At 41.5% G+C, this 26,156-nt stretch overlaps 1 protein-coding gene across 1 annotated transcript in view; it reads left to right on the forward strand.

The window, feature by feature from the left end:
• The window catches only part of Khdrbs1 (KH RNA binding domain containing, signal transduction associated 1), a 33,506-nt gene extending 8,363 nt beyond the window's left edge, over positions 1 to 25,143 (forward strand). Inside the window, exons 2-9 of the mRNA XM_070008855.1 lie at positions 8,111 to 8,235; positions 10,537 to 10,653; positions 12,532 to 12,678; positions 16,607 to 16,740; positions 17,479 to 17,680; positions 18,367 to 18,434; positions 19,658 to 19,716; positions 22,759 to 25,143. Of these exons, the coding sequence (XP_069864956.1) occupies positions 8,111 to 8,235; positions 10,537 to 10,653; positions 12,532 to 12,678; positions 16,607 to 16,740; positions 17,479 to 17,680; positions 18,367 to 18,434; positions 19,658 to 19,716; positions 22,759 to 22,856 (950 nt within the window). The 3' untranslated portion in view covers positions 22,857 to 25,143. The remainder of the gene's footprint in view (positions 1 to 8,110; positions 8,236 to 10,536; positions 10,654 to 12,531; positions 12,679 to 16,606; positions 16,741 to 17,478; positions 17,681 to 18,366; positions 18,435 to 19,657; positions 19,717 to 22,758) is intronic.
• The last annotated feature ends 1,013 nt before the right edge of the window (positions 25,144 to 26,156 follow it).

Raw genomic sequence — 26,156 nt, forward strand, 5'->3', positions numbered from 1 at the left:
GTCAGTTGAGTTTACTTTGGTATAAATGGTATAAACTGTGTCTTGGATTTAAGTGTCTTCTTGTCACTGGTTTTGTGCTCTTATACAAACTATATAAATGTTTTAAACCCAGGCTTGTCTATTACATGGAAATACTAGTTATAAAGGCAGAATGAGAATTCAGAAGGAAGGCATTGGGTAACAGGATTGAGGGGGGAGCGTCACTTTATGTTGTTTACACCTCAGCTTTTCCTTGGCTCTTGGGACATCCAAGGTCTCCAGAGAGACCTTGGCAAAAATCACTTAAAGGAGTCAGTTTCAGAAATGTTTAGAAAGTACTTTTGCCTGAGGGCAAGCCATTTTTAGGAAGCTACTTGATAATATTTTAGGCTGTCCCAACTTTTTTTTTACTTTCCCAGGAAAGTAAAGCCAAAAAGAGAAATAGAGTTGAAAACAAAGAGGAATGAAAGACCATCAGGCAGCTGAATATCTGAGACTCCCACCACAGTCTCCATCTTTATCCACTGTTCATTGTTTTTAAGTTCATGACAGCGACTGAGGGTAGGAATTTTACTTAAAATTTTTTTTTCTTAAAAAATCAACTCAGGCCACCAGTGGCTGCTCACACCTGTAATCCTAGCTACTCAAGAGGCTGAGATCTGAGGATCTTGTTTCAAAGCCAGCCCGGACAGGAAAGTCCATTAAGACTTTTATTTCCAATAAACCACTAGAAAACCGGAAGTGATGTTGTGGCTCAAGTGGTAGAGCACTCGCCTTGAGCTGAAGAGCATAGGGACAGTGCTCAAGCCCAGAATTCAAGCCCCATGACCGACCCCCCCCCCAAAAAAAAAAAAAAGTTAAAAAATCAACTCAGCCCGGTGTCAATGGCTCACACCTGTAATCCAGCTTAGCTACTCAGGAGGCTGAGATTTGAGACATCTCCAGTATGCTATCAGAAAACCAGAAGTGGCATTGTGCTGTGTGGCTCAATGGTAGAGTGCTACTCTTGAGCTGAAGAGCTGAGGGATAGCGCCCAGGCCCAAAGTTTAAGTCCCACAATGTACAAAAACAACTCTTAGCCAGGCGCTCTTGGCTCATGCCTATAATTCTAGCTACTCAGGAGGCTGAAATCTGAGTCCAAGCAGGAAAGTCTGTGAGACTCATCTCCATTAAAACACTCAGAAAACCAGAGGTGGCCCTGTGGCTCAAGTGGTAGAGCACTAGCCTTGAAGAGCTGAGGGACAGTGCCCAGGCCCAGAGTTCAAGCCCCACAATCGATCTTCTTTCTCCCCTGCTCCCCCCTTACCCCCCAAAAAAGGTCTTGTGTACAGGGACTTTTTCTGCCCCAGCTGGCTTTGAACCTCTATGCTCAGATCTCAGCTTCCTGAGTAGCTAGGCAGGATCCACCGTGCCTGGCTACTAAAGTATTTTTGGGGGGGGGGGTCCGGTCGTGGGGCTAGCACTCTACCACTTGAGCCACAGCGCCACTTCCGGCTTTTTTCTTATGTGGTGCTGAGGAATCGAACCCAGGGCCTCAGGCATGCAAGGCAAGTGCTCTACCACTGAGCCACCTTCCCAGTCCCTACTAAAGTTTTTTTTTTTGGGGGGGGGGTCCAGTTGTGGGGCCTGAACTCTGGGCCTGGGCGCTGTCCCTCAGCTCAAAGCTAGTGCTGTACCATTTGAGCCACAGTGCCACTTCCAGCTTTTTTCTTTTTCCTTATGTGGTGCTGAGGAATCGAACCCAGGGCCTCAGGCATGCAAGGCAAGCGCTCTTCCACTGAGCCACCTTCCCAGCCCCTACTAAAGTATTTTTTAGGATAAATGAAGTGATATTTCTACACTATTTGGAAAATATGCATTGGATAAATGACCGTTTCATCCACTTCCAAATATAGAAGATAACTTTTACTAAAACTCCAGTTGTTGCTTGGTGTTGCTGTCTAGGCTAAACTACATTGAATGGTGGTTGTGTGTGTGTACGTACGTGCGTGTGTGCACGCACATGTATGCAAGCACTACCCATACTGGGATTTGAATTCAAGGCCTGGTCACTGTCCCTTGAGCCCCTAGCTCCATTTCTGGCTTTTGTTTTTTTTTTTGTTTTTTTTTTTTTGGCTGGTGCTGGTGTTTGAACTCAGGGCCTAGGCTCTGTCCCTGAGCTTCTTTTGAGCCACGGCTTCATTTCTGGCTTTTTTTTTTTTTTTTTGGTAGTTTAGTGAAGATAAGAGTGTGATGGACATTCCTCCTTGGGCTGGCTTTGAGCTCAGCTTTCTGAGTAACTAGGATTATAGGCGTGAGCCACTAGCATCCAGCTTCTAAGTTTTTAAAAGTGGTATAAGAAAGATACAGCTGAACTGCCTGCCTACATAGTTAGGAAAACAAGCACAGATCAAACAAAATATGTAATTTGTTCCACATTTTTACAAACATTTTTTTGATAAGCATACATTTATGATATAAGGATATTCTATTGTGACAATTACAAAGAAATATACAAGGTATACCAAATGTTAACCAACTCCGTGATATTCCTTTTTTTTTTTCTTGGTCGGTTATGGGGCTTGAACTCTGGGCCTGAGCTCTGTCCCTCAGCTCTTCAGCTCAAGTCGAGCGCTCTGCCACTTGAGCTACAGCGCCACTTCAGGTTTTCTGGTGGTTTATTGGAGATAGGAGTCTCACAGTCTTTCCTGCCCGGGCTGGCTTTGAACTGAGAATCCTCAGCTCTCAGCCTCCTGAGTAGCTAGGATTACAGGCGTGAGCCACCAGTGCCTGGCTAACTCTGTGATATTCTTATACAATTCCTTCATTCTCCCTTACTGAAGGTGTATTTACCACGGTTTCATTATGCTGTCTTTCTGAACTCAAGGCCTTGCACCCTGGGTCCACAATTTGAGCCAGGCTTCTACTTCTAGCTTTTCCTTGGTTAATTGGAAATAGAGACTTCTAGATTTTCTAGATTTTTCTGCCCAAGCTGGCTTCAAACCAAGATTCTCAGATCCAGAAGATCACAGTTTGAGGTTACCCAGGCCAAAAAGTTCATAAGACTTCCAAGAACTGGAGATTTGGCTCAAATGGTAGAGCTCCAGTTGAACAAGAAGCCAAATGAGTATGAGGCCTGCTAATTTCATACTCTGGTACTGCAAAAAAATATTTTTTTATAAGATCTGTTAAGGGTATAGATTTTCATTGTATGTTTGAGATGGAGTATTTTTTTTTTTTTGGTCGGTCGTGGGGCCTGAATTCTGGGCCTGGGGCCTGAACTCTGGGCCTGGGCACTGTCCCTGCGCTCTTCAGCTCAAGGCAAGCACTCTACTGCTTGAGCCACAGCGCCACTTCCAGTTTTCTAGTGGTTTATTGGAGATAAGAGTCTCACGGATGGGCTGGGAAGGTGGCTCAGTGGTAGAGTGCATGCATGAGGCTCTGGGTTTGATTCCTCAGCACCACATAAGCAAAAAGAAAAAAGCCGGAAATGGCGCTGTGGCTCAAGAGGTAGAGCGCTAGCCTTGAGCTGAAGAGCTGAGGGACAGCGCCCAGGCCCAGAGTTCAGGCCCCACGACCGGACCCAAAAAAAAAAAAAAGAGTCTCACGGACTTTTCTGCCCAGGCTGGCTTTGAACTGTGATCCTCAGATCTCAGCCTCCTGAGTAGCTAGGATTACAGGCGTGAGCCACCGGCACCCCGCTGGAGTGTCTTTATATAGTAAATCTGTGGTCCTTAAACCAGAAATATTTGTTAGGAATGCAAATCCTAACACAAATCTCAGCCTGGAGTTGGAACTCTGAAATCTGATTTTAACGAGCCCTCCATCATTCTGTTCATTCTGAAGTACATGCTGAAGTTTGAGAACCCTTGCCAAAGAATTACTGAATTAGGAATACAGTATGAGGGGCTGGGAAGGTGGCTCAGTGGTAGAGTGCTTGCCTTGAATGCATGAGGCCCTGGGTTCGATTTCTGAGCACCACATAAACAGCAAAAGCTGGAAGTGGCTCTGTGGCTCTTGTAGTAGAGTGCTAGCCTCGAGCTGAAGAGCTCAGAGACAGCACCCAGGCCCAGAGTTCAAGATCCACAACCGATTAAAAAAAAAAGAAAGAAAGAAAGAAAAATACAATATGAGCATTTTGTGGTGTTACTGGGGCTTGATTGAACTCAGGGCCTGGGCACTGTCCCTGAGCCTCTTGCTCAAGGCTAGCTCTCTACCACTTGAACCACAGTGCAACTTCTGGCCTTTTGTGGTTAAGTGGAGATAGAATCTCTTGACTTTTCCTGCCTTGGCTGTCTTTGAACTATGATTTGGTGCCCAACTTGAATATTTTATTTTTTGCCAGTCCTGGGGCTTGAACTCTGTCTGAGTGCCATCCCTGAGCCTTATTGTGATCAAGGCTGGCATTCTACCACTTGAGCCATAGCACCACTTCCAGCCTTTTCTGAGTAGTCTATTGAGATAAGAATCTCACCAACTTTTCTGCCTGGCTTCGAACTGTATTGTTCATATCTCAGCTTCCAGTGTAGTAAGGATTGCAGGCATGAGCCACAGGCAGCCACATATGAGTAGTTTTTATAAGAATATTCTGGGGGGGGGTGGGGGGGAGGCTGGGAAGGGATGGGAAGGGGAAACAAAGGAGGAGGCTATAATGCTTGATAAGAAACGTACTCATTATCTTGCCTATCTAATTGTAACCCTTCTGTACACTATTTTCACAATAAAAAATAAATAAAAATTAAAAAAAGAATATTCTGTGTTATTTAGAATATTACTTTGATTTTTAGAGAGATTTCCTTTTATGATTCTTAGTTGTAATCATAAAAATTTATAGGTGCTGCTCATTCCTTGGGCACTGCACCTATTTCTGTAGAATGGTTTGAAAAAAAGTACTTCTTTGAATTTTCTTGTTTAGGACATTGGTTTAATTTGGGCTAAACAGTGGTGAATATATATTAAGTACTCATTAAGAAATGAGCTTCAGGGGCTGGGAAGGTGGCTCAGTGGTAGAGCGCTTGCCTTGCATGCCTAAGGCCCTGGGTTCGACTCCTCAGCACCACATAAGCAAAAAGAAAAAAGCCAGAAGTGGCGCTGTGGCTCAAGTGGTAGAGCGCTAGCCTTGAGCTAAAGAGCTGAGGGACAGCGCCCAGGCCCAGAGTTCAGGCCCCACAACCGACCCCCCCCCCCAAAAAAAAAAAAAAGAAAGAAATGAGCTTCAGGGGCTGGGAAGGTGGCTCAGTGGTAGAGTGCTTGCCTTGCATGCCTGAGGCCCTGGGTTTGATTCTTCAGCACCACATAAGCAGAAAAAGCTGGAAGTGGCGCCGAGGCTTAAGTGGTAGAGCACTAGCTTTGAGTTGAAGAGCTGAGGGACAGCGCCCAGACTCAGAGTTCATGCCCCACGACCGACCCGCCCCCCCCCCTCGAAAAAGAAAAGATGAGCTTCAAGTGATAGAGTGCTAGCCTTAAGCAAAAGATGCTCAGGGATAGTGTGTGGGCCCCCAAGTTCAAGCCCCAGTACTGGAAAAAGAAAAAGTCACAGATTAATTTTTAAAATGAGCTTTATTTGGATATGAGCACATAAAAACTTACTTTATTTTGTCTTTCTAATAATTTGATGAGGTGTAGATATTGCCTTTTATCTTACAAATGAGGAAGCCAGTATTCAGAGCAATAAAATAGCTTATCTAGGTTAGCCTGGGGCTCTTGCCTATAATTCTAACTACTCAGAGGGCTAAGCTCTGAAGAAGTTCAAAGCCAGCCAAAAAATTCCAAAGACTTATATCTGCGGTAAACCACCAAAAAGTGGTAGAGAGCCAGCTTTGAGCGATAAAGCTAAGGAATAATGGCCAGGCCCTGTGTTCAAGACTCTGTGCAAGAATGCACACATGCACACACACACAGCTTAGGTCAGGTGCCAGTACTTGTCATCTAGGTAGTCAGAAGGCCATAGCAATTTGGGCCAGGCAGCAAAGTCCCGGAAGACTCTTTATCTCCAATTAAAAAGCTAGAAGTGGAGCTGTGGCTCAAGTGGTAGAGCACTAGCCTTGAGCAAAAAAAGCTCAAACACAGCACTCATGCCTGAGTTCAAGCTCCAGGACTAGCAAAAATCCCACAAACTTATCTAAACTAACAATTACTGAATAGCAAAGTAAGAACCAGGTCTTTCAAACTCATAAGATCATTTAAACACAGGGATAACTCCATTAAAATTTCTTTGTAGCATTAAGGCTTCTACAAAGAAATTTTAATGGAGCTATCCCTGTGTTTAAATGATTGATGTTTGGTTTTTCATCAAGATGCAACTGCCTACATTTTTTTTCTTAGTTTTTTTTTTTTTTTTTTTTGGTGTGGAGGGGGGAGGTTTGCCAGTTCTGTGGCTTTGAATTCAAGGCCTAGGTGCTGACCCTAAGCTTTTGCTTAAGGCTAGTGTTCTGTCACTTGAGCTACACCTTTACTTCTTGCCTAGGCTGACTTTTAAAAGTACAATTCTTAGATCTCAGGCCCTGAGTAGCTAGGATTACAGGCATGAGCCACTGGTGCCCTGCCATATAGATTTTTTTTTTTTTTTTTTTGGCGGTCGTGGGGCTTGAACTCTGGGCCTGGGTGCTGTCCCTCAGCTCTTCAGCTCAAGGCGAGCGCTCTACCACTTGAGCTACAGCGCCACTTCCGGTTTTCTAGTGGTTTATTGGAGATAGGAGTCTCACGGTCTCTCCTGCCCGGGCTGGCTTTGAACCGTGATCCTCAGATCTCAGCCTCCTGAGTAGCTAGGATTACAGGCGTGAGCCACCGGCGCCCGGCTGCCATATAGATTTTTATTTTTATTTTATTTTATTTATTTTTTTTTTTTGTCGGCCGTGGGGCTTGAACTCTGGGCCTGGGCGCTGTCCCTCAGCTCTTCAGCTCAAGGCGAGCGCTCTACCACTTGAGCTACAGTGCCACTTCCGGTTTTCTGGTGGTTTATTGGAGATAGGAGTCTCACGGTCTCCCCTGCCCGGGCTGGCTTTGAACTGCGATCCTCAGATCTCAGCCTCCTGAGTAGCTAGGATTACAGGCGTGAGCCACCAGCGCCCAGCTCATATAGATTTTTAAATTAGTATATAATAGTTGTTTGGGGAGTTGTTCATTATAACATTTCCATACATTTATACAGCATACCCCATCTACTTCATACCCTCTATCACTCTCCCTTATTTTTTCTTCCCTTTCTAAAAACAATTTCAAGTTTCATTGTTCTGTTTTCATATATGCATACAAAGTACTTTGACTATATTAACCCTCATTTATCCTTTACATTCTCTCCTACTCCTACTGATACCTGGACCCTAACACTATTTTATTCTCCTGTTACCTTTTTTTTTTTTTAAGTGTATATTGTACAAAAAGTTCAGGTTTGATACTGGGGCTTGAAGACAGGACTTGAAGCTCTTGTTTCTTTCATAGCTGGCACTCTTACCACTTGAGCCATCCCCCTAGCCCCTTACTTCAAGCTTTTGACTGGTTAATTGTAAATATGAGTCTCCCAGATTTGTCTGCCTGTGCTGGCTTTGAGCCAAGATTTTTTTTTTTTTTTTTTGGTTATGGGGCTTGAACTTGGCCTGGGTGCTGTCCCTCAGCTCTTCAGCTCAAGGCTAGCACTCTACCACTTGAGCCACAGTGCAACTTCTGGTTTTCTGATGGGTTTTATTGGAGATAAGAATCTCATGGACTTTCCTGACTGGGCCAGCTTTGAACTAAGATCCTTAGAGCTCAGCCTCCTGAGTAGTTAGGATTACAGGTGTGAACCACCCGCACTTAGCTGAACAAGATTCTCTTATCTCAACCTCAGAGTAGCTGAGTATAGCACTTGTTTTTTAATCTCCTTGATATTTTGACTTGTTTAAATCCCTTTATCAGTCTTGACCCATCTCACTCTATTATTTTATTAAATTCATTTACTCTGAAATCAAATATAATGTCTAGTGAGTGTAGAGACTTCAGGTGATGGTGGACAGCAGACAGCTCTTAATGGAGGCAGGCTTTGGTGACTTCAGCCATTCTGTCTAAAATTGCACATTCATTTTATACAGTAATCCATGCTATTGCTTTAAGTAGTCTTGGCAGTTTTTGTTTTGTTTTTAACCTGAGTAGAAATAAATCCTGTTTTTCTGTTTAGAAATTGAGAAGATTCAGAAAGGGGATTCAAAAAAAGATGATGAAGAGAACTACTTGGATTTGTTTTCTCATAAAAATATGAAGCTAAAAGAACGGGTGCTGATACCTGTCAAGCAGTATCCAAAGGTAAGACTAAAGTATCTCTCCTCTGATTTAATTTTGTCAGTAGGGCAGTCTTTGGAAAATGATAAAGACTTCCAGGGATTGCAGTATATAAGAACTGAAGCCTTTGAAGCTTCTCTTCCACAGTATATTACCTGTTTTTTACAGTTGAAACATACTAATATCAAAGCTATAGTCAGGAACAAATATAATGTTTGTTTGTTCATTTGTTGTCAGTTGTGGGGCTTGAACTCAGGCCATGGGCACTGTCACTGAGCTCTTTTGCTCAAGGCTATCTAGGGCTCTACTAGTTTGAGCCACAGCTCCACTTCGTGTTGGAGATAAGAGTCTCACAGACTTTCCTACTCACGCTAGCTTCAAACCACAATCCTCATATCTCATCCTCCTGAGTAGCTAGGATTGCAGGTGTAAGCCACCAGCACTTGGCTCTCTTTTTTTTTTTCCTTTTATTAGTTTTTATTTTTGTTTTTGTAGTACTGAGGAATCAAACCAGGGCCTCATACATGTTAGGCAAACACTCTACCACTAAGCCACATTCCGTGTCCTCCTCCCAACCCATTCTACTTTCTTTTTTTTTTTGGGGGGGGTCCAGTCATGGGGCCTGAACTCTGGGCTCTTCAGCTCAAGGCTAGCGCTCTACCACTTGAGCCACAGCGCCACTTCCGGCTTTTTTCTGTTTGCTTATGTGGTGCTGAGGAATCGAACCCAGGGCCTCATGCATGCAAGGCAAGCACTCTACCATTGAGCCACCTTCCCAGCCCCTCTCTTTTTTCTTATTGAGTAGTAGTACTTAGTACTGGGGATTGAACAGCCTTTTATTTGCTAGGCAGTACTTTATTAGTAGAGCCACACCTCCAGTCCATTTTACATTGGTTATTTTCAAAGTAGGGTCTCATTTTAGGCATAGTACTACAGTCTGGGCTATGTTCCTTCTACTTGTGCTTCCTTGTGTAATTGAGCGTTTGCCACTATATCCCACTATTAAGCTTCCCCCAAGCTGGGATAATAGTTGCATGCTACCATGTCCAGCCATTGGTTGAGATGCAGTCTCACAAACATCTTTTTGCCCAAGCTGGCTTGAGTTATCACCTCCCAGAATGCTAGGATTGGTCAAGCGGTAGTGGTGTAATCTTAGTACATAGTAGGCTGAGATCTGAGCATTGCTATTGAATATCAGCCCAGGCAGGAAAGTCTATGAGACTCTTACTCATCCCCCAAAAAGTGAAAGCAGAGTTGTGACTCAAGTGGTAGAGTACTAGTTATGAGCAAAAAAACTCAGGGACAGTGCCCAGACCCTGAGTTCAAGCCCAGGGATGGATGGATAACCCCTCCACCCCCCAACTAAAAAGCTAGGATTGAGCTCCATTTATAATAATTATTTTGTCACAATCAAAATTTCTTTTTCAGATGTTTGGTTCAAGTTCTAAGTTGAAAGAAAATAAAATCCTGGCGGGAGCTGGTGGCACATGCCTGTAATCCTAGCTACTGAGGAGGCTGAGATCTGAGGATCATGGTTCAAAGCCAGCCCGGGCAGGAAAGTCCGTGAGAATCTTATCTCCAATAAACCACTGGACTGGAAGTGCCGCTATGGCGTAAGCTGTAGAGCACTTGCCTTGAGCTGAAGAGCTGAGGGACAGGGCCCAAGCCCAGAGTTCAAGCCCCACAACTGACCCAAAAAAAAAAGAAAATCCTGAAGAGTTGCTCTCTTTCAAATATAATCTGAAATTAAATAAAAAAAAGATATATAAACCAAAGACAAGTGGCTCATGCCTATAATCCTAGCTAATCAGGAGGCTAAAATTTTAGATTTTTTTTTTCCCAGTTGTGGGGCTTGAACTCTGGGCTTGGGCGCTGTTCCTGAGCTCTTCAGCTCAAGGTGAGCGCTCTACCGCTTGAACCACAGTGCCACTTCGGTTTTCTAGTGGTTTATTGGAGATAAGAGTCTCACGGACTTTCCTGCCTGGACTGGCTTTGAACCAAGACCCTCAGATCTCAGCCTCCTGAGTAGCTAGGATTACCGGCGCAAGCCACCAGCACCTGGCTTGAAATTTTAGATTTTAATATGTTTATTTAAAAAGTATTAAAGATTGTAATGTGTAGGGAAAGCACCAGACTATATATTTGAAAGCCCAAACTCAGATCTAGAAACTACCACTAACTAGTTAAATAACCTTTAATAGTAGCTTTTGTATACCCTTCAGTAAAATGGAAACCATAATGTTCTAATGTTGAAAATCAAATGAAATAATGTAGGAATTTTTATAGGATAATGTATACTTAGAAATTTTTCAATTTTTCTGTCAGTTCAATTTTGTGGGGAAGATTCTTGGACCACAAGGAAATACAATCAAAAGACTGCAGGAAGAGACTGGTGCAAAGATCTCTGTTCTGGGAAAGGGCTCAATGAGAGATAAAGCCAAGGTAAGTTACAGCAGTGAGGCAGAACCACCCTTATTCTTACAGATGTAGAAAGTAGAGCCCCTTTACTCTTGCGTTTCACATAAGAGATTATAAACCAAGTTAATGTACTTGCTTAGTAACTGTAGAAGAGCCTAAATGTGTCTTGGTGATTATTTCCTTTCTGAATTTTGGTTGCATAGTAATAAAAATATTTGGTGATGGCAAACTTCTGTGAAACCTTGAAATAGGAGCTAAAACTTACCTAGATTGTAAAAACAGTGTATGCCTTTCTAATGATAAGAAAAAGTGAGAGCAGCAGGTGAGTTTGAGGATTAGATGGTTTGTTTTCATGCAAGCTGGAATGTGAGATATCAAAGCATATTTTCTGAGAACCATGAGTAATCTTGTCAGTAGAACCTACCTAATGCTGAACTCTTTTCCATACCATCGCCCTATACACTTTAATTGTAAATACCAAGAAATTTCCCACTACAACATAATAGTCAAGTCCTTAAGGGTTAACTTTTTAGATGAAGCATACCTGCTTAAGTTTTAAAAACTTTTTTTTTTTCTGTCGATTGTGGGGCGTGAACTCTGGGCCTGGGCGCTGTCCCTCAGCTCTTCAGCTCAAGGCTAGTGTTCTACCATTTGAGCCAGGGTGCCACTTCCAGCCTTTTCTGCTTATGTGGTGCTGAGGAATCAAACCCAGGGCCTCATGTATGCGAGGCAAGCTCTCTACCACTGAGCCACCTTCCCAGCCTTAAAAACTTTTATATAGCTTAATTGACACATCTTGTACTCTTGTCCAGTAACATTTTTCATTAGATGCATACAGTTAAATTGAAGCTTGGTATTTCAGCTAAAACCTAAGTCAGCTTTGTTTGTTTCTGTCTTTCTTTCCTAGGAACTTCCCAGACTACATAGGCCAGATAAGTAGAGCTAGTGGTGTTTAGCAAGAGCTCTACCTAGGATTTTAAAATAAACACAAGGCCATGATACATACATATTTGAATACAAGTAAATGCTTAGCAAACTGCTATTATCTGAATGGGAACTAGAATTAAAAGTTTTTTTCTGTTTTATGTCTTCTAATAAGAGCTCCAGCGAAATACCTCAGTGATTTAAGAAAATAGTTAACCAAGTATCAGTTTGTGTAAATTATTTCCTATGGAGTTGTGTGTGTGTGCGTGGGGCTTGAACTATGATGCCTGGATGCTATCCCTGAGCTTTTGTGCTCAGAGCTCTCTACCACTTCAGCTACAGCTCTACTTTTGGCTTTTTTTTTTTTGATAGTTATAAGAGTCTCACAGATTTTCATAGCCAGGTTGGTTTGGAACTACAATCCTTAGATCTCAGACTCCTGAGTGGCTAGGATTATAGATATGAGCCAACAGTGCCCAACTACCCTGTTGAGTTTTTTTGTATTTAATTTAATTAATTATTTAATTTTTATTTTTTGTCAGTCATGGGGCTTCAACTCTGGGCCTGGGCACTGTCCCTCAGCTCTTCAGCTCAAGGCTAGCACTCTACCACTTGAGCCACAGTACAACTTCTGGTTTTCTGAGAAGTTTATTGGAAATAAGAGTCTCATGGACTTTCTTGCCTGGGCTAGCTTTGAACTGATCCTCAGATCAGTAGCTAGTATTAAAGGTGTAAGCCACCTGCGGCCAGCTTGTATTTTATTTTCTCAAAATATTTTTCTGTTGATTTGAAACACAATAAACACAAAAAAATGGGCTTTTCTTTTATAGGATTATAGGAATTAAAACCAAATGATAATGACAGAGGTTTACTATTTTTCTTAGGCATTGGGTTTATATCTTACTGTCTGTTTGGCTTAGAGGTAAATTTGTTTTTCTTACTCCTTGTAATTAGCTATTTCTCTGCATTTTTCTAAAGGAAGAAGAGCTTCGCAAAGGTGGAGACCCCAAATATGCCCATTTGAACATGGACCTGCATGTCTTCATTGAAGTCTTTGGACCCCCATGTGAAGCTTACGCTCTTATGGCTCATGCCATGGAGGAAGTCAAGAAGTTTCTAGTACCAGTAAGGAAATCCATGCTGTCTGTATCTGAGAACTGCTTATATGTTTTTTTGTTTGTCTGTGTTTTTGTCAGTCACAGGGCTTGAACTTCTGGGCCTGGGCACTGTCCCTGAGCTCTTCATTTCAAAGCTAGTGCTCTACCACTTGAGCCACGGCGCCACTTTTCTGGTGGTTAATTGGAGATTAAGAGTCTCATGGACATTCCTGCCCAGGCTGGCTTTGAAACGAGATCCACAGATCTCAGCCTCCTGAGTAGCTAGGATTACAGGTGTGAGCCAGCTTTAGGCTAGGTTTCTTAACCAGGGTCTTGGCCTAACCTGAAATTGTATTCCATGTTCTGCTTTCTAATAATTTATGAGATTTTTTTTCCCATTTCTTGTATCTAGTTCTCATTGCATTGTGTCCCAAGACTACTCTACCCTTCTTCTAAAGTAGTTTTTTATTGTGTAGTAGTATCTATTAATATATTGGGTCCATAATGTGGCTCTATTCTGTAGCTGGTTAACAAGGATTTAATTGTTCATCAAGCTAAATATTTTGGTGCTAGTGTGGAAATCATATTAGAAAAATGAGTAAGGTAGAGTGTATGATTGAGACTTTTGAGTCTATAGCTGACAAGAAACATGCAGCATCTGATTAGTGTTAATAGCTGTTCTGACCTGATGGACTTGAGTGTTCCTGGTTTGTAGAGTTTACTCAAGTATAGTGATTTGGAAGTGACATCTGTTACTTGACCATTCATGAGATACTACAGAGGGTGAGATTAACTGAGATTTATGAAAATTTGGGGACCTGCCAGGGTATCCTTTTGTTTGTTTGTTTATTTGTTTGTTTGGGAGGATAGTATTGGGGTTGAAGTTAGGCCTTTGTACTACAAAGGAACATTACCACTGAGCCTCACCTGTAGCCCCCAGGGAACAAATTTTATTTACCTAGTCAGATTACATATTGAGAATCCCTCTAGAATCCCTCCCCCATTCTAGATTATTTGCATATACATAATGTCTGAAATAAAACTCATTTCATAAACACCTTATACATAGTTTGAAGGTATTTATTATCTCTGGCACTGGAGATTGAATACAGGCCTCTACACATGATAGGCAGCTACTCTACTACTGAGCTGCATCCCTACAACTGAAGGTAAAATGTTGCTCTGTTTGACTGCAACCCGCTGTATAAAGTCAGTGTGGAATTTTCTACTTGCAGCATCTTGTCAACACTCAAAAGTTGTGGATTGGGGCTGGGAAGGTGGCTCAGTGGTAGAGCACTTGCCTTGCATGCCTGAGGCCCTGGGTTCGATTCCTTAGCACCACATAAGCAAAAAGAAAAAAGCCAGAAGCCGGGCGCTGGTGGCTCACTCCTGTAATCCTAGCTACTCAGGAGGCTGAGATCTGAGGATCATGGTTCAAAGCCAGCCCGGGCAGGAGAGACCGTGAGACTCTTATCTCCAATAAACCACCAGAAAACCGGAAGTGGCACTGTAGCTCAAGTGGTAGAGCGCTCGCCTTGAGCTGAAGAGCTGAGGGACAGCGCTCAGGCCCAGAGTTCAAGCCCCATGACCGACCAAAAAAAAAAAAAAGAAAAAGAAAAGAAAAAAAAAGAAAAAGAAAAAAGCCAGAAGTGGCATTGTGGCTCAAGTGGTAGAGCGCTAGCCTTGAGCTGAGGAGCTGAGGGACAGCGCCCAGGCCCAGAGTTCAGGCCCCACGACCGGACCTCCCCCCGCCCCCCCCCCCCCCCAAAAAAAGAAAAAGTTGTGGATTTTGAAGCATTTCAGATTTTCGGAGTAAGGACACTTGACCCAAGTTATTATTGAATGAGTAGAAATTGGTATTGTTTTTGCCTTTTAGCAAGGCATGATGGTTGTAGTTTACAAGTGTGAAATCTGAAGTACATTTGAAATATGACTCAAAATTGAGGTGTGGGTCATGTTGTCATTACCAGAACTAAGAAGACATGACCAAAACAATAAATAAACAATAAAATGTTAGAACTAAAGGTAACGTCAAAGAAAGTGACAGCATATCAAAGGTTTTTTTTTTGTTGTTGTTGTTCGTCGTGGGGCTCGAACTCTGGGCCTGATCATTGTCCCTGAGCTCTGCTGCTCAAGGCCAGTGCTCTACCACTTGAGCCACAGCGCCACTTCCAGCTTTTTTTCTTTTTGCTTATGTAGTGCTGGGGAATCGAACCCAGGGCTTCATGCATGCAAGGCAAGCGCTCTACCACTGAGCCATCTTCCCAGCCCCATCAAAGGTGTTTTGTTTGGGTTTTTTTTTTTTTTTTTTTTGTTGGTCATAGGGCTTGAATTCTGGGCCTGAGCGCTGTCCCTCAGCTCTTCAGCTCAAGGCGAGCACTCTACCTCTTGAGCCACAGTGCCACTTCTGGTTTTCTGGTAGTTAATTGGAGATAAAAGTCTCAGGGACTTTGCTGCCAGGGGTGGCTCTGAACCATGATCCTCAGATCTCAGCCTCCTGAGTAGCTACATATCAAAGCTTTATAGGCCTCTAACATGGGTAATGCTGAACTTTATCACCTCTTTAGTTTTATTAATTAATTTATTTTTATTTCTTTTTTTTTTTTTGTCTGTTGTGGGGCCTGAACTCTGGGCCTGGTCACTGTCCCTCAGCTTTTCAACTCAAGGCTAGTGTTCTACCACTTGAGCCATAGCACCACTTTCGGCTTTTTCTGCTTATGTGGTGCTGAGGAATTGAACCCAGGGCCTCGTGCATACATGCAAGGCAAGCACTCTACCACTGAGCCACCTTCCCTACCCATCTCTTAATTTTAATGATGAACATATCTTTCTCAATTTTAATTAAAGAACTTTGAGACTGTTTCTGATGTTTCAATCACTATTTTTCCTCCAAATATTTGATATTCAACCTCAAATAGCTAAAATTTAAAATTAAAAAATTTTTAGAGCCTATATGGGCTTAGTTGCTCACCTCTATAATTCCAACTACTCAAGAAACTGAGGCAGGAGAATCATAAGTTTGAGGATAGCTAGGGCAATTTAGCAAGACACTGTCACAAAACAAAAAAAAAAAGTTGGGTGCACCTGTGGCTCATTCCTGTAATCCTAGCTAGTCAGGAGTTTTGAGATCTGAAAGTTTGAAGCCAGACTGGGTAGTAAAGTCCAATTAAATAGCAAAAAGCTAGAAGTGGAAGTATGGCTATAGCTAGCATTGATTGAAAATGATAAGCAAGAGAGGCCCTGAGTTCAAGCCCTAAGACATCACCCCTCCTGCCCAATTTTTCAAAATGCAAAATATCCTAGGGAAAAACTCAAAGATAGTTTTCCATTGATGGGAATTCTTTTTCTCTTTAAGGTATTATATTGAAACACCCTGAAGTCCTTAAATTTCTTTTTCTTTTCTTTTTCTTTTGTTTTCAGTTGTGGGTTTGAACTCTGGGCCTGGACGCTGTCCCTCACCTCTTTAGCTCAAGGCTAGGGTTTTTTCCCAACTGTAAAGTGGGGCGATTTACCCAGGATCGTTTCTAATATTAAACTAGAAAATCTATAGAAAAATTATATAGTACCTAATTCATAGAACTTCATTAATGTAGTGGCTTTTATTACTTTAGGAAAAGGAAACTTTTTGCAGAGAATGGATATATGAGTTTGCTAGGCTCTGAACTGTAAGTTGTCTAACATGGCTTGATAGGAAGCTATACATGGAGAGAAGATGAGATTGATCTGGAGAGCTAGTCAAGGACCACATCCTGAAGAACTCCATGTGAAAAACGAGGGATTCTGCCATAGACTTTGCTCAAAGAAGTAACTAGTAGGGTATAATTTGACTTCAGTGGATGAGTGCCCTAGGACTTTTCTGGGCTTTCAGTTATTTGTTATTCTTAGCATACAAGGTTCAGGTAGACCAGATGACTTCAGTAGATGGAGGTATTCCATAGTATACCTTCTTTTCCTAGGATATGATGGATGATATTTGCCAGGAACAATTTCTAGAGCTGTCCTACTTGAATGGAGTACCTGAACCCTCTCGTGGACGTGGGGTGCCAGTAAGAGGTCGGGGAGCTGCACCTCCCCCTCCACCTGTTCCCAGGTAAGAATAGGCAGTCAAAAAATTGGATGAAAAACTGACTGATACCATTTCTCTCTTGGTGGTGCTTTGGGTGTTTTGTTTTGTTAGTCCTGGGCTAACAAAACTGAACTCAGGGCCTGGGCACTGTCCCTGATCTTTTTTACTCAAGGCTAGTGCTCTACCACTTTGGGCCACAACTCTATTTCTGGTTTTCCAGTGGCTAATTGGAGATAAAAGTTACCCAGGGACTTTTCTGCCTGGGCTAGCTTTGAACCATGATCCTTCGATCTCAGCCTCTTGGGTAGTTAGGATTATAGTCATGAGCCCCAAATGCTCAGCTGTACTGCTGTTATCTCTAGCTTAGTAGGGCTCTCAAGATGTAATATCAGGTATGAAATTCTAGATCTTAGGCACTTTGGCTATAGTCAGATGCTTCAGTCCTACTGAAACTTGATTTTTCATTTTTAGACAATCCTAGCTTTTTTTTTTTTTTTTATTGGTCCAGCTTCAGAATTTTAACTGTTGTGACTAAAAGTTTATGGAGTATTTAAACTGTCCAGAACTGTCAAAATACACACCGATCTACTATATGACCTGGAGAAGTTCTCTCTGAGTCACTTACCATGTACTTCTTTGCTTAGATAGTAATCTAAGGCATCATAAAATGTATGTAGCTCCAGAAGTTGCAAACAAATCTGAGCATAAAGATGACCTATTGATTAAGAGCTCCATATCAAATAAACTTTTTTTTTTTAATAGAGGCCGTGGTGTTGTACCACCCCGGGGCGCTTTGGTGCGTGGTACTCCAGTAAGAGGTGCCATCACCAGAGGTGCCACTGTGACTCGAGGAGTGCCACCCCTACCTAGTGCAAGGGGTGCTCCAACACCAAGAGCTCGGACAGCAGGCATCCAGAGAATACCTTTACCTCCACCTCCTGCACCAGAAACATACGAAGAATATGTAAGGATATTTTTAAAATAATGTTCCATTTCCCAATATCTAGAAGGTTGCCGAAGACTGAATGACAGAATGTTAGCCATTTATGTGGATGACAGGGATTGAACTATGAGAAGATTTTTCCACTTTAGGCATAGTTTATTATCTGTGTGTAGATTAAATTGGAAATAACCAGTGCTTTATTTAATGTATAGTGTTTCGTTTTTACCAGTCCTGGGACTTGAACTCAGGGCTTGGGAGCTGTCCCTGAGCTTCTCTGTGCTCAAGGTTAGTACTCTAACACTTGAGTCACAGGGCCACTTCCAGTTTTTTTCTGAGTAGTTTATTGGAGATGAGGGTGTCATGGACTTTCCTGCCTGGGCTGGCTTCAAACCATGATCAGACTCCTGAGTAACTAGGATTAAAGGTGTGAGCCACTGGTGCCTGGCTTTGTACAGTATATTATTAAAGTAGCTTCTCCTGATAATAGTTCAAGTGTATTTTCCTACCTGCATTTACCCTCTGGTATATCATATTTGGGTTTGTTTATTTTTAGTAATTCTTTCTCTCTTGACTGTTCATAGAAGATATTAATACTTTAGAGGAAATTTTCAACTCTATTAATCTAGGAGCTCTTATACCTCTGTGAATTTTAATTACCTTTCTTACTCTAGGTTTGTGACTTTAATTCATTGTTTTATTTGTTCCAGGGATATGATGATACATATGCAGAGCAGAGTTATGAAGGATATGAAGGCTATTACAGCCAGAGCCAAGGGTGAGTCAGGCAATGGAAGTACTATTTTGTCTCCCAGAGATAAATGTTTGGAGTTGGAGTAACAGAGATTTAGATAGATTTAGGAGCAGGATGAGTCCAATTTTGCCTTTTGTTTATGTCCCTTCCCTACCCCCTTTCTGGATCCCAAACTTGCCTCAGATTCATGATCTTCCTATTTCAGCCTTTGGAGTGCTAGGATCACAGGGGTACACCATCACACCTAGCTCTCTGCTTTTGACATTTGAGGCACACATGTGGGACAACAAACTTGAGTAACAATCTGGGAATAGTAAATTCCTGGGCTGTAACAATATGGAGAGAAGCAGAAAGTATCTTTTATTTATTCATTTTCATTTATTTTTGTCAATCATGGGGCTTGAACTTACTGCCTGGATGCTGTCCCTGACCTCTTTTGCTCAGGGTTAGCACTCTACCACTTTGAGCCACAACCCGACTTCTGGTTTTCTGGTGGTTAATTGGTGATAAGTCTCACAGATTTTCCTGCTTTGAACCTCAGATCTCAGCCTCTGGAGTAGCTAGGATTATCGGCATGAGCCAGAAGCTCCCTGCTAAATTTTGATTTATTAAGAAATACCATAACTACATTACAGAATACTTTATAATTTTGTGTGTATGTTTGTGTGTGGGCATGTTCATGCTTCTGTGCCAGTCCTGAGGCTTGAACTTAGGGCCTGGGCACTGTCCCTGGACTTTTATGCTCAAGGCCAGTGCTCTACTGTTTTTGAGCCACAGCAGCATTTCCAGCTTTTTGTAGTTAATTGGAGATGAGAGTACAGACTTTCCTGCTGGGACTGGCTCAGTCCTCAGATCTTTAGCCTACAGAGTAGCTAGGATTATAGACATGAGCCATCAACACCTGGCTGAGTTCTCAAAAAAAAAAAAAAAAATATATATATATATATATATATAATTTATTTATTTATTTATTTTGTGGGTCGGGGCCTGAACTCTGGGCCTGGGCACTGTCCCTCAGTTCTTCAACTCAAGGCTAGCGTTCTACCACTTGAGCCACAGTGCCACTTCCATCTTTTTCTGCTTATGTGGTGCTGAGGAATCGAACCTAGGGCCTTGTGTCTGCAAAGCAAGCACTCAACCACTGAGCCACCTTCCTAGCCCTCTAAAAATTTTAAAGGCTAGAATCCTATCATCATGACTGAGATGTTTTTGTTACTTGTTTTAACACTTTTGTCTTTGATTTTCAGGGACTCAGAGTATTATGACTATGGACATGGGGAGGTTCAAGATTCTTATGAAGCTTATGGTATGTCTTTAGTTCTGTGGTGGGGCAAATATGCAAAGAAGCTCCTGGCAGGATGCTGGTTGACTGCATCCTTGAGAGTCAGACACACACGTTAGGAGAAATTTCAGAATATCACTGTGTTGGTAACTGTGGCATTAGGAGCCCTGCTCTTATTTGAATTTTATGATGTGCATGCCTTAAAACTGGTGCTGTGTCCAAGTGAACAGATTGGAGAAGCAGACTTTTTAGCTGATATCGATTGTTTCTACTTTAGACAGGAGATGCCTTGATCTGGATTATGTTACTGGATCTTTGCTGCTGATATCTATGTTGGGTTAGGGAACTTCGTGCATGCACACACACGCACCAGTACTAGGGCTTGAACTTTGAGCTGTCCCTGAGCATTTCAGTTCAAGGCTAGGGCTCTCCCACTTGAGCCACAGCGCCACTTCTGGCCTTTTCTGTTTATGTGGTGCTGAGGAATTGAACCCAGGGCCTCATGCGTGGGAGGCAAGCACTCTACTGCTGAGCCACCTTCCCAGCCCTCTACTCATTTTGTTTTGTTTTGTTTTTTTGTCGATTGTGGGTCCTGAACTCTGGGCCTGGGCACTGTCCCTCAGCTCTTCAGCTCTTCAGCTCAAGGCTAGCTCTCTACAACTTGAGCCAAAGCACTACTTCTGGCTTTTTCTGCTTATGTGGTGCTGAGGAATTGAACCCAGGGCCTTATGCGTGCAAGGCAAGCACTCTACCACTGAGCCACCTTCCCAGCCCCCCTCTACTCATTTTTAAAGCAACTTTGGGTCTCACTAAAAAAAAATTCAAGTCAGCTGTTGGTAACTCACACTGTAATCATAGCTACACAGGAGGCTGAGATCTGAGAATTTGTGGTTCAAAGCCAGCCCAAGCCAGCAGGAAAGACCATGAGACTCTTATCTTCAGTTAACCAGCAAAAAGCCAGAAGTGGAGCTGTGGCTCAAATGGTAGAGTGTTGGACTTGAGCAAAAATGCTCAGGGATAGCACCCAGGCCCTGAGTTCAAGCCCCAGGACTGGCACAAAAATATTTTTTTTCAAGCAGAGCAGATGCTCGATGACATGTGGTTCTTCAGGGCATTTAAAGGGAAAAGTAATTCCTGTTACATCAGATAAGAGGCTGTAAGGCTAGATCTAAGCCAGGACGTTTACTGGCACCTCCATATAGTATTGGAGACATCGCAACTCTGTCCTGATCCCATGAGAGCAATAGAAGCCGGAACAGCAGCAGGACCTGACTTCCCTGAGGTTTTGTTCAAAACATATTTCTCAAGTGTGCCCTCAAGCATCAATTATGGCCTCACATCTGTGGGTTGCTGAGGGAGAAGTGAGTACCATGTGCAGAAACCAGCCTTTTAAATATACTGTATTTTCAGCATACCCGAGGGACTTCCAGAAAGTCCTTGGCAAAGGGCTTAAGACTGGTTTACTGTCTCTTTCTGACCATAGCTAAAAAAAGAGGAGTTTTGCATCTATTGCTTCCAGACAAGATGAGTTCAACCCTTTGTAATGATAAGGAGTAGCTAATTAGTTGCTTGCCCTGGGGAAACTTTTTTTTTTTAAACAGGTTTAGCCTACTAGTAGTAGGTAGTTGCCATCATTAACACTGCACTGCTCTTTTCATGTACCACAGTTGAAAAGGGCTTATAAGTACCTCTGTGCTTCCCTTTTATCAGGAGCCCTGTGTATTTGATTGACTGAAACTGCATTTTTTATTTTTTGAAGGAAAGACAACTAGAAATAGGTGGCTGTTGTGTTTCTGGTATGATGTTGCTATGGTTAATTTGCTCTAGGCTTTACCTTTATTTGTAAAATAGAACTAGAAAAATAAATTGTCTTGTTGGTACCCAGAAGTCTCTTGGGAAATGATGGACATGGAGTGTGATACTATGAGTCTTAAGTACGGGTCTCTGTGACTTTGTGTGGAATTTAAGACCTGTGGTCATGGCAACAGGTATCTGAATTCAGGCATCTGGAGAAATATTTCAGGAATGAATTAGCATAGGAATAAATGGGAAAATAAGCTTCCTATGAGGTCAGCAATAGAAATAAGTAATCATCACAGGCTTTTTATTTTAACAAAGGCAAACTGTTTGAGGATGTCAACCTCAAATAATCTGGCTGCTGGACTATTTTTGTGTTTGTTTTGTTTCTTTGTTATTGGTCCTGGGCTTTGAACTTGGGGCCTAGGTGCTGTCCTTTTTTGCTCAAGCCTAGAGCTCTACCACTTGAGCCACAGCTCCACTTAGGCTTTTCAGTGGTTAATTGAAGGTATGAGAATATCACAGACCTTCCTTCCTGGGCTGGCAATAAACCTTGATCCAAGTAGCTAAGATTACAAGTATTAGCCACTTGGACTGTTAACATAAGAAAGGAACTGAGCAATCTTTCTAAACAGTTCAACAGTGCAACATTTGATTGTATTGTATCTGGTACTCCCCTCTCTTCCCCCAAGCAGTGAGTACCAGTTCTGCTGATAGGGGGGGGACCTTTTAATTTTAATATGGCTTTTGCATGCTTCTTCCAAAGAACCAGAGGAAACTTCCACTGGGAAACCTGACTTGCTGTTGCATGAAAAGGAGGACTATCCAATTCCAGTCAGAAAGATTTCCAGAAGTTTAGTTACCTTGCCTGAGGCTGCCTGTTAAATAGCTCTGGTATCAGTAAAGGCCATTACAGACTCACTAGATTAATAATTCCTAGATTTGGGGACCCGGTATATTAATCATGTTTGCTATGGAGAACTTTGTTGCTGGAGAATGCTGCAGAAAAAATCCATTTTGCTGAGTGTTCTTTTCTTTTTACTCAAAACTGGGGAATTGAATAGGTTGGTCAGGAGGACCAGAATATAGAGTAAGGGCCACTGGGGCAGTATTAAGAAACTAAAAGGGGCAAAATAGCAGCCTTTAATTGTGATATTTCTATTCTAAGTAAAGTTCTTTGAAGAAAAAAAATTGAAAGAAAACAGTGTTGTTGATCAGTTTGAAAATGGCTTTGATACATGGCTTATAAACTCTTTTATTTCCCCACAGGCCAAGATGATTGGAATGGGACCAAGCCATCTCTGAAGGCCCCCCCAGCTAGGCCAGTGAAAGGAGCATACAGAGAGCATCCATATGGACGTTACTAAAAACAAACAGGAGGGGAAAATATCAGTTATGAGCAAAGTTGTTACTGATTTCTTGTATCTCCCAGGATTCCTGTTGCTTTACCCACAACAGACAAGTAATTGTCTAAGTGTTTTTCTTCGTGGTACCCTTCTTCCCACCTTCCTCCATTCTTAACTCTGCATTCTGGCTTCTGTATGTAGTATTTTAAAATGAGTTAAAATAGATTTAGGAATATCGAATTAATTTTTTAAGTGTGTAGATGCTTTTTTCTTTGTTGTTTAAATAAAAACAGAAGTGTACCTTTTATAATAAAAAAATAAGTTGAGTAAAAAAAAAAACCTGTTAGTTTCAAAAGTGACATTGCTTGCTTAAAGGTTTTGAAGTAAAGGTTTGTTAACTTTCTCTTAGTTTTGATTTGAGGCATCCCGTAAAGTTGTAGTTGCAGAATCCCAAACTAGGCTACATTTCAAAATTCAGGGCTGTTTAATATTTAAAATCACAAACTATAACGGCAGTAGGTGCCACTATGTAAAAGTGAGCTCAGATGTCTCTAAAAACATTTCCTTTAAAAGCACATGGCGATTGAATCTTAAGGTTAAATTTTAATATGAAAGATCCTCATGAATTAAATAGTTGATGCAATTTTTTTTAATGTTAATTGACTTAAAAAACAACAAAATTAGGTTTGTAAAACTGACTTTTTTCATTATGTGGGTTTTGAAATCTAGCCCCAGACATACAGTGTTGAGAGATACTTAGGGGGGGAGGGAGATGTAGGATTTTAGGAGGTTGTTTGGGGGAGAAGAGCTGGCTACTTAAATTGAATGATCTTTCAGTAATAGTTCTGTGAATAAAATTTCAGTATTTAAAAATAAGAAGTATTTTGTCCATCTGAGATTCTGCACTCCATGAAAAGCTCACTTGGACACTAAGGCCAAAAGCTGATAGTTTCCATGAACTTGACATTGTCAATACTGAGTTGTTCCCAAGGTAGTTAGTCAAGTATGTCTCAACACTAGCATGATATAAAAAGGGACACTGCAGCTGAATGAAAAAGGAATCAAAATCCACTTTGTACATAAGTTAAAGTCCTAATTGGATTTGTACTGTCCTCCCATTTTGTTCTCGGAAGATTAAATGCTACATGTGTAAGTCTGCCTAAATAGGTAGCTTAAACTTATGTCAAAATGTCTGCAGCAGTTTGTCAATAAAGTTTAGTCCTTTTTTAATCAAAGTAAATGTGATGAATTGTCATTTTATTTTTTTGGGTGGACAATAAAATAGCTTTCTTTTTCAAATAAACTTAAATTAACTAAAGTTAATGGGCTTGTTAAAAGTTGGAGACATTCTTTAAAATGGTTGGGAGGGGGATTTATTTTAAGTTTTACCAAAAAAAAAAAAAGTTTATTGAGTTGTTAAGTTTTAGTTAAAAAATAACCAAAGCTTTTTTACCCCCTGGCAGTTGTTGAAAGTCCTATCAAATGTTCTAATCTCTGGAAAGAAAACCCCAACTGATCAAAAATTGAATTGGTTTTCATACATAACTATTATATTTAATGTGCCAGCCACCTAAACTAATACCTTCTGTAAAGCTCCCAGGTGGTCCTAAAGAGGGACACCAAATCTCTGAGCTCAGAAGGGGTTAACACTTGCCTTTAGATAGGACAATTCAGAAAACCCTGGGTTCCCTTAAAGGTTTCCCTTTCAATCTAGAAATGTTAATTCAGCTGGCCTGGGATACAATATGGCACAATAGGCTGGCCCTGAACTCCCTCCTGAGACCACTTAGAGGACATGATGGAATTGGTTGGCTCCATTTCCACTCCTCTGCTAATTCTCAAGAGTTCTCGTTCTCATGCCTTCCCTGAGAGCCGCCTAAACTGCTCGGGGGTGAAAAATTCTCTTGTATGAAGTGCCAAGCTGCCTGCAGCAGTGCATGATGGACATTTTTTTTTCTTTTTAAAACACACCAACAAAAACAATGTATTTATAGATTGTGATAAAGTGTAAATAACTGAATTCTCAACCATGGTTTGAAGTCAGCTTTCAGGGCATTATGTCTTGTTTTGATGAAAAGAGATCACTCTATACCCCCCTTTTTAAAGGAAAATTATCGCAAGAGAATCAGGATGTGTAAAGCTAACATGCATCGCAAAAAACCAAAGGTAACCTAAATGTCTGATTTTAATAGCACATATTTCTCTTTTATAATAAACTGTGACAGCAACTTGCATAAATAAATCTTTAGCTGTTAATTTTAATGTTAAAACTTTGCAAAACTTGTTTAATAAAAAATAGCTGTAAAAAGAAAAAACATGCTGCCACATAAATTAGCCATAACTTCTAATAATCCTGCCCATCACACGTGACTGTAATGTAACCTGGGCACAAAGTCTGACATCTTAAATGACACATTGTAAAAATTTCAATGACTGTAGATTAGACCTCCTGCTGCACCCCAAAGTAAAGCTTTCTTTTCAGCTATTTTAAAATGTACAAGGATGAGCCCTATAGGATCCCTTATTGATATTCATAGTGAAATGTTACTTAAAATTTCTTAAAAATTGCATGTTTCTTTCCTGTAATGTGTAAACTGCATGCAGGATCTCTATCTTTTATTTTGTATGTCTTTAAAACTTGCTCTTCAAAAGTCTGATTGCTCATTTCTCAATTTTCAGGTGATTGAAAACTTCTGAGGCAATTCCTGGACTAGAATGAATAGTGAAGACCTAAGTCAGGTATGTTTTAAGGTGGCTTTCTGGGAAGCATGATAGGTCTTATCATAATTGTGAAACAGTGTGCTAGGGAATGTAGACCAGATTAACTTGAGTCATAATGCTCTTTACCAATCTTCAGTATTAGAGGAACTAATTCCTCAAAAGCAGGTTGGGTGTTACTGGGGAAGCTAAGTGGATATTTTATGTAATAATACCTGTATTTTACAGTAGTAACAGAGACTAAGTAACTTCCCTTATAGCACGAGCTAGTATGTTCCCAGAATGTATCATCTTAAATTTGTAGGGAAGAAATGTTCTGCAAACTCAGGAAACCATTTGTAGAGATCCTGTGGTGTAGTAGATAAAGATTATAGAGCCTGATAGCCGGGCACCTGTGGCTCACACCTGTAATCCTAGCTACTCAGGAGGCTGAGATCTGAGGATCTTGGTTCAAAGCCAGCCCGGGCAGGAAAGTTGGTGAGACTCTTATCTCCAATAAACCACTAGAAAACCAGAAGTGGCTTTGTGGCTCAAGTGGTAGAGCGCTCGCCTTGAGCTGAAGAACTGAGGGACAGGGCCCAAGCCCTAAGTTCAAGCCCTACG

This window comes from Dipodomys merriami, unplaced genomic scaffold (assembly GCF_024711535.1).
Source record: "Dipodomys merriami isolate MVZ:Mamm:240054 unplaced genomic scaffold, mDipMer1.0.p SCAF_71, whole genome shotgun sequence".
NCBI lineage: Eukaryota > Metazoa > Chordata > Mammalia > Rodentia > Heteromyidae > Dipodomys > Dipodomys merriami.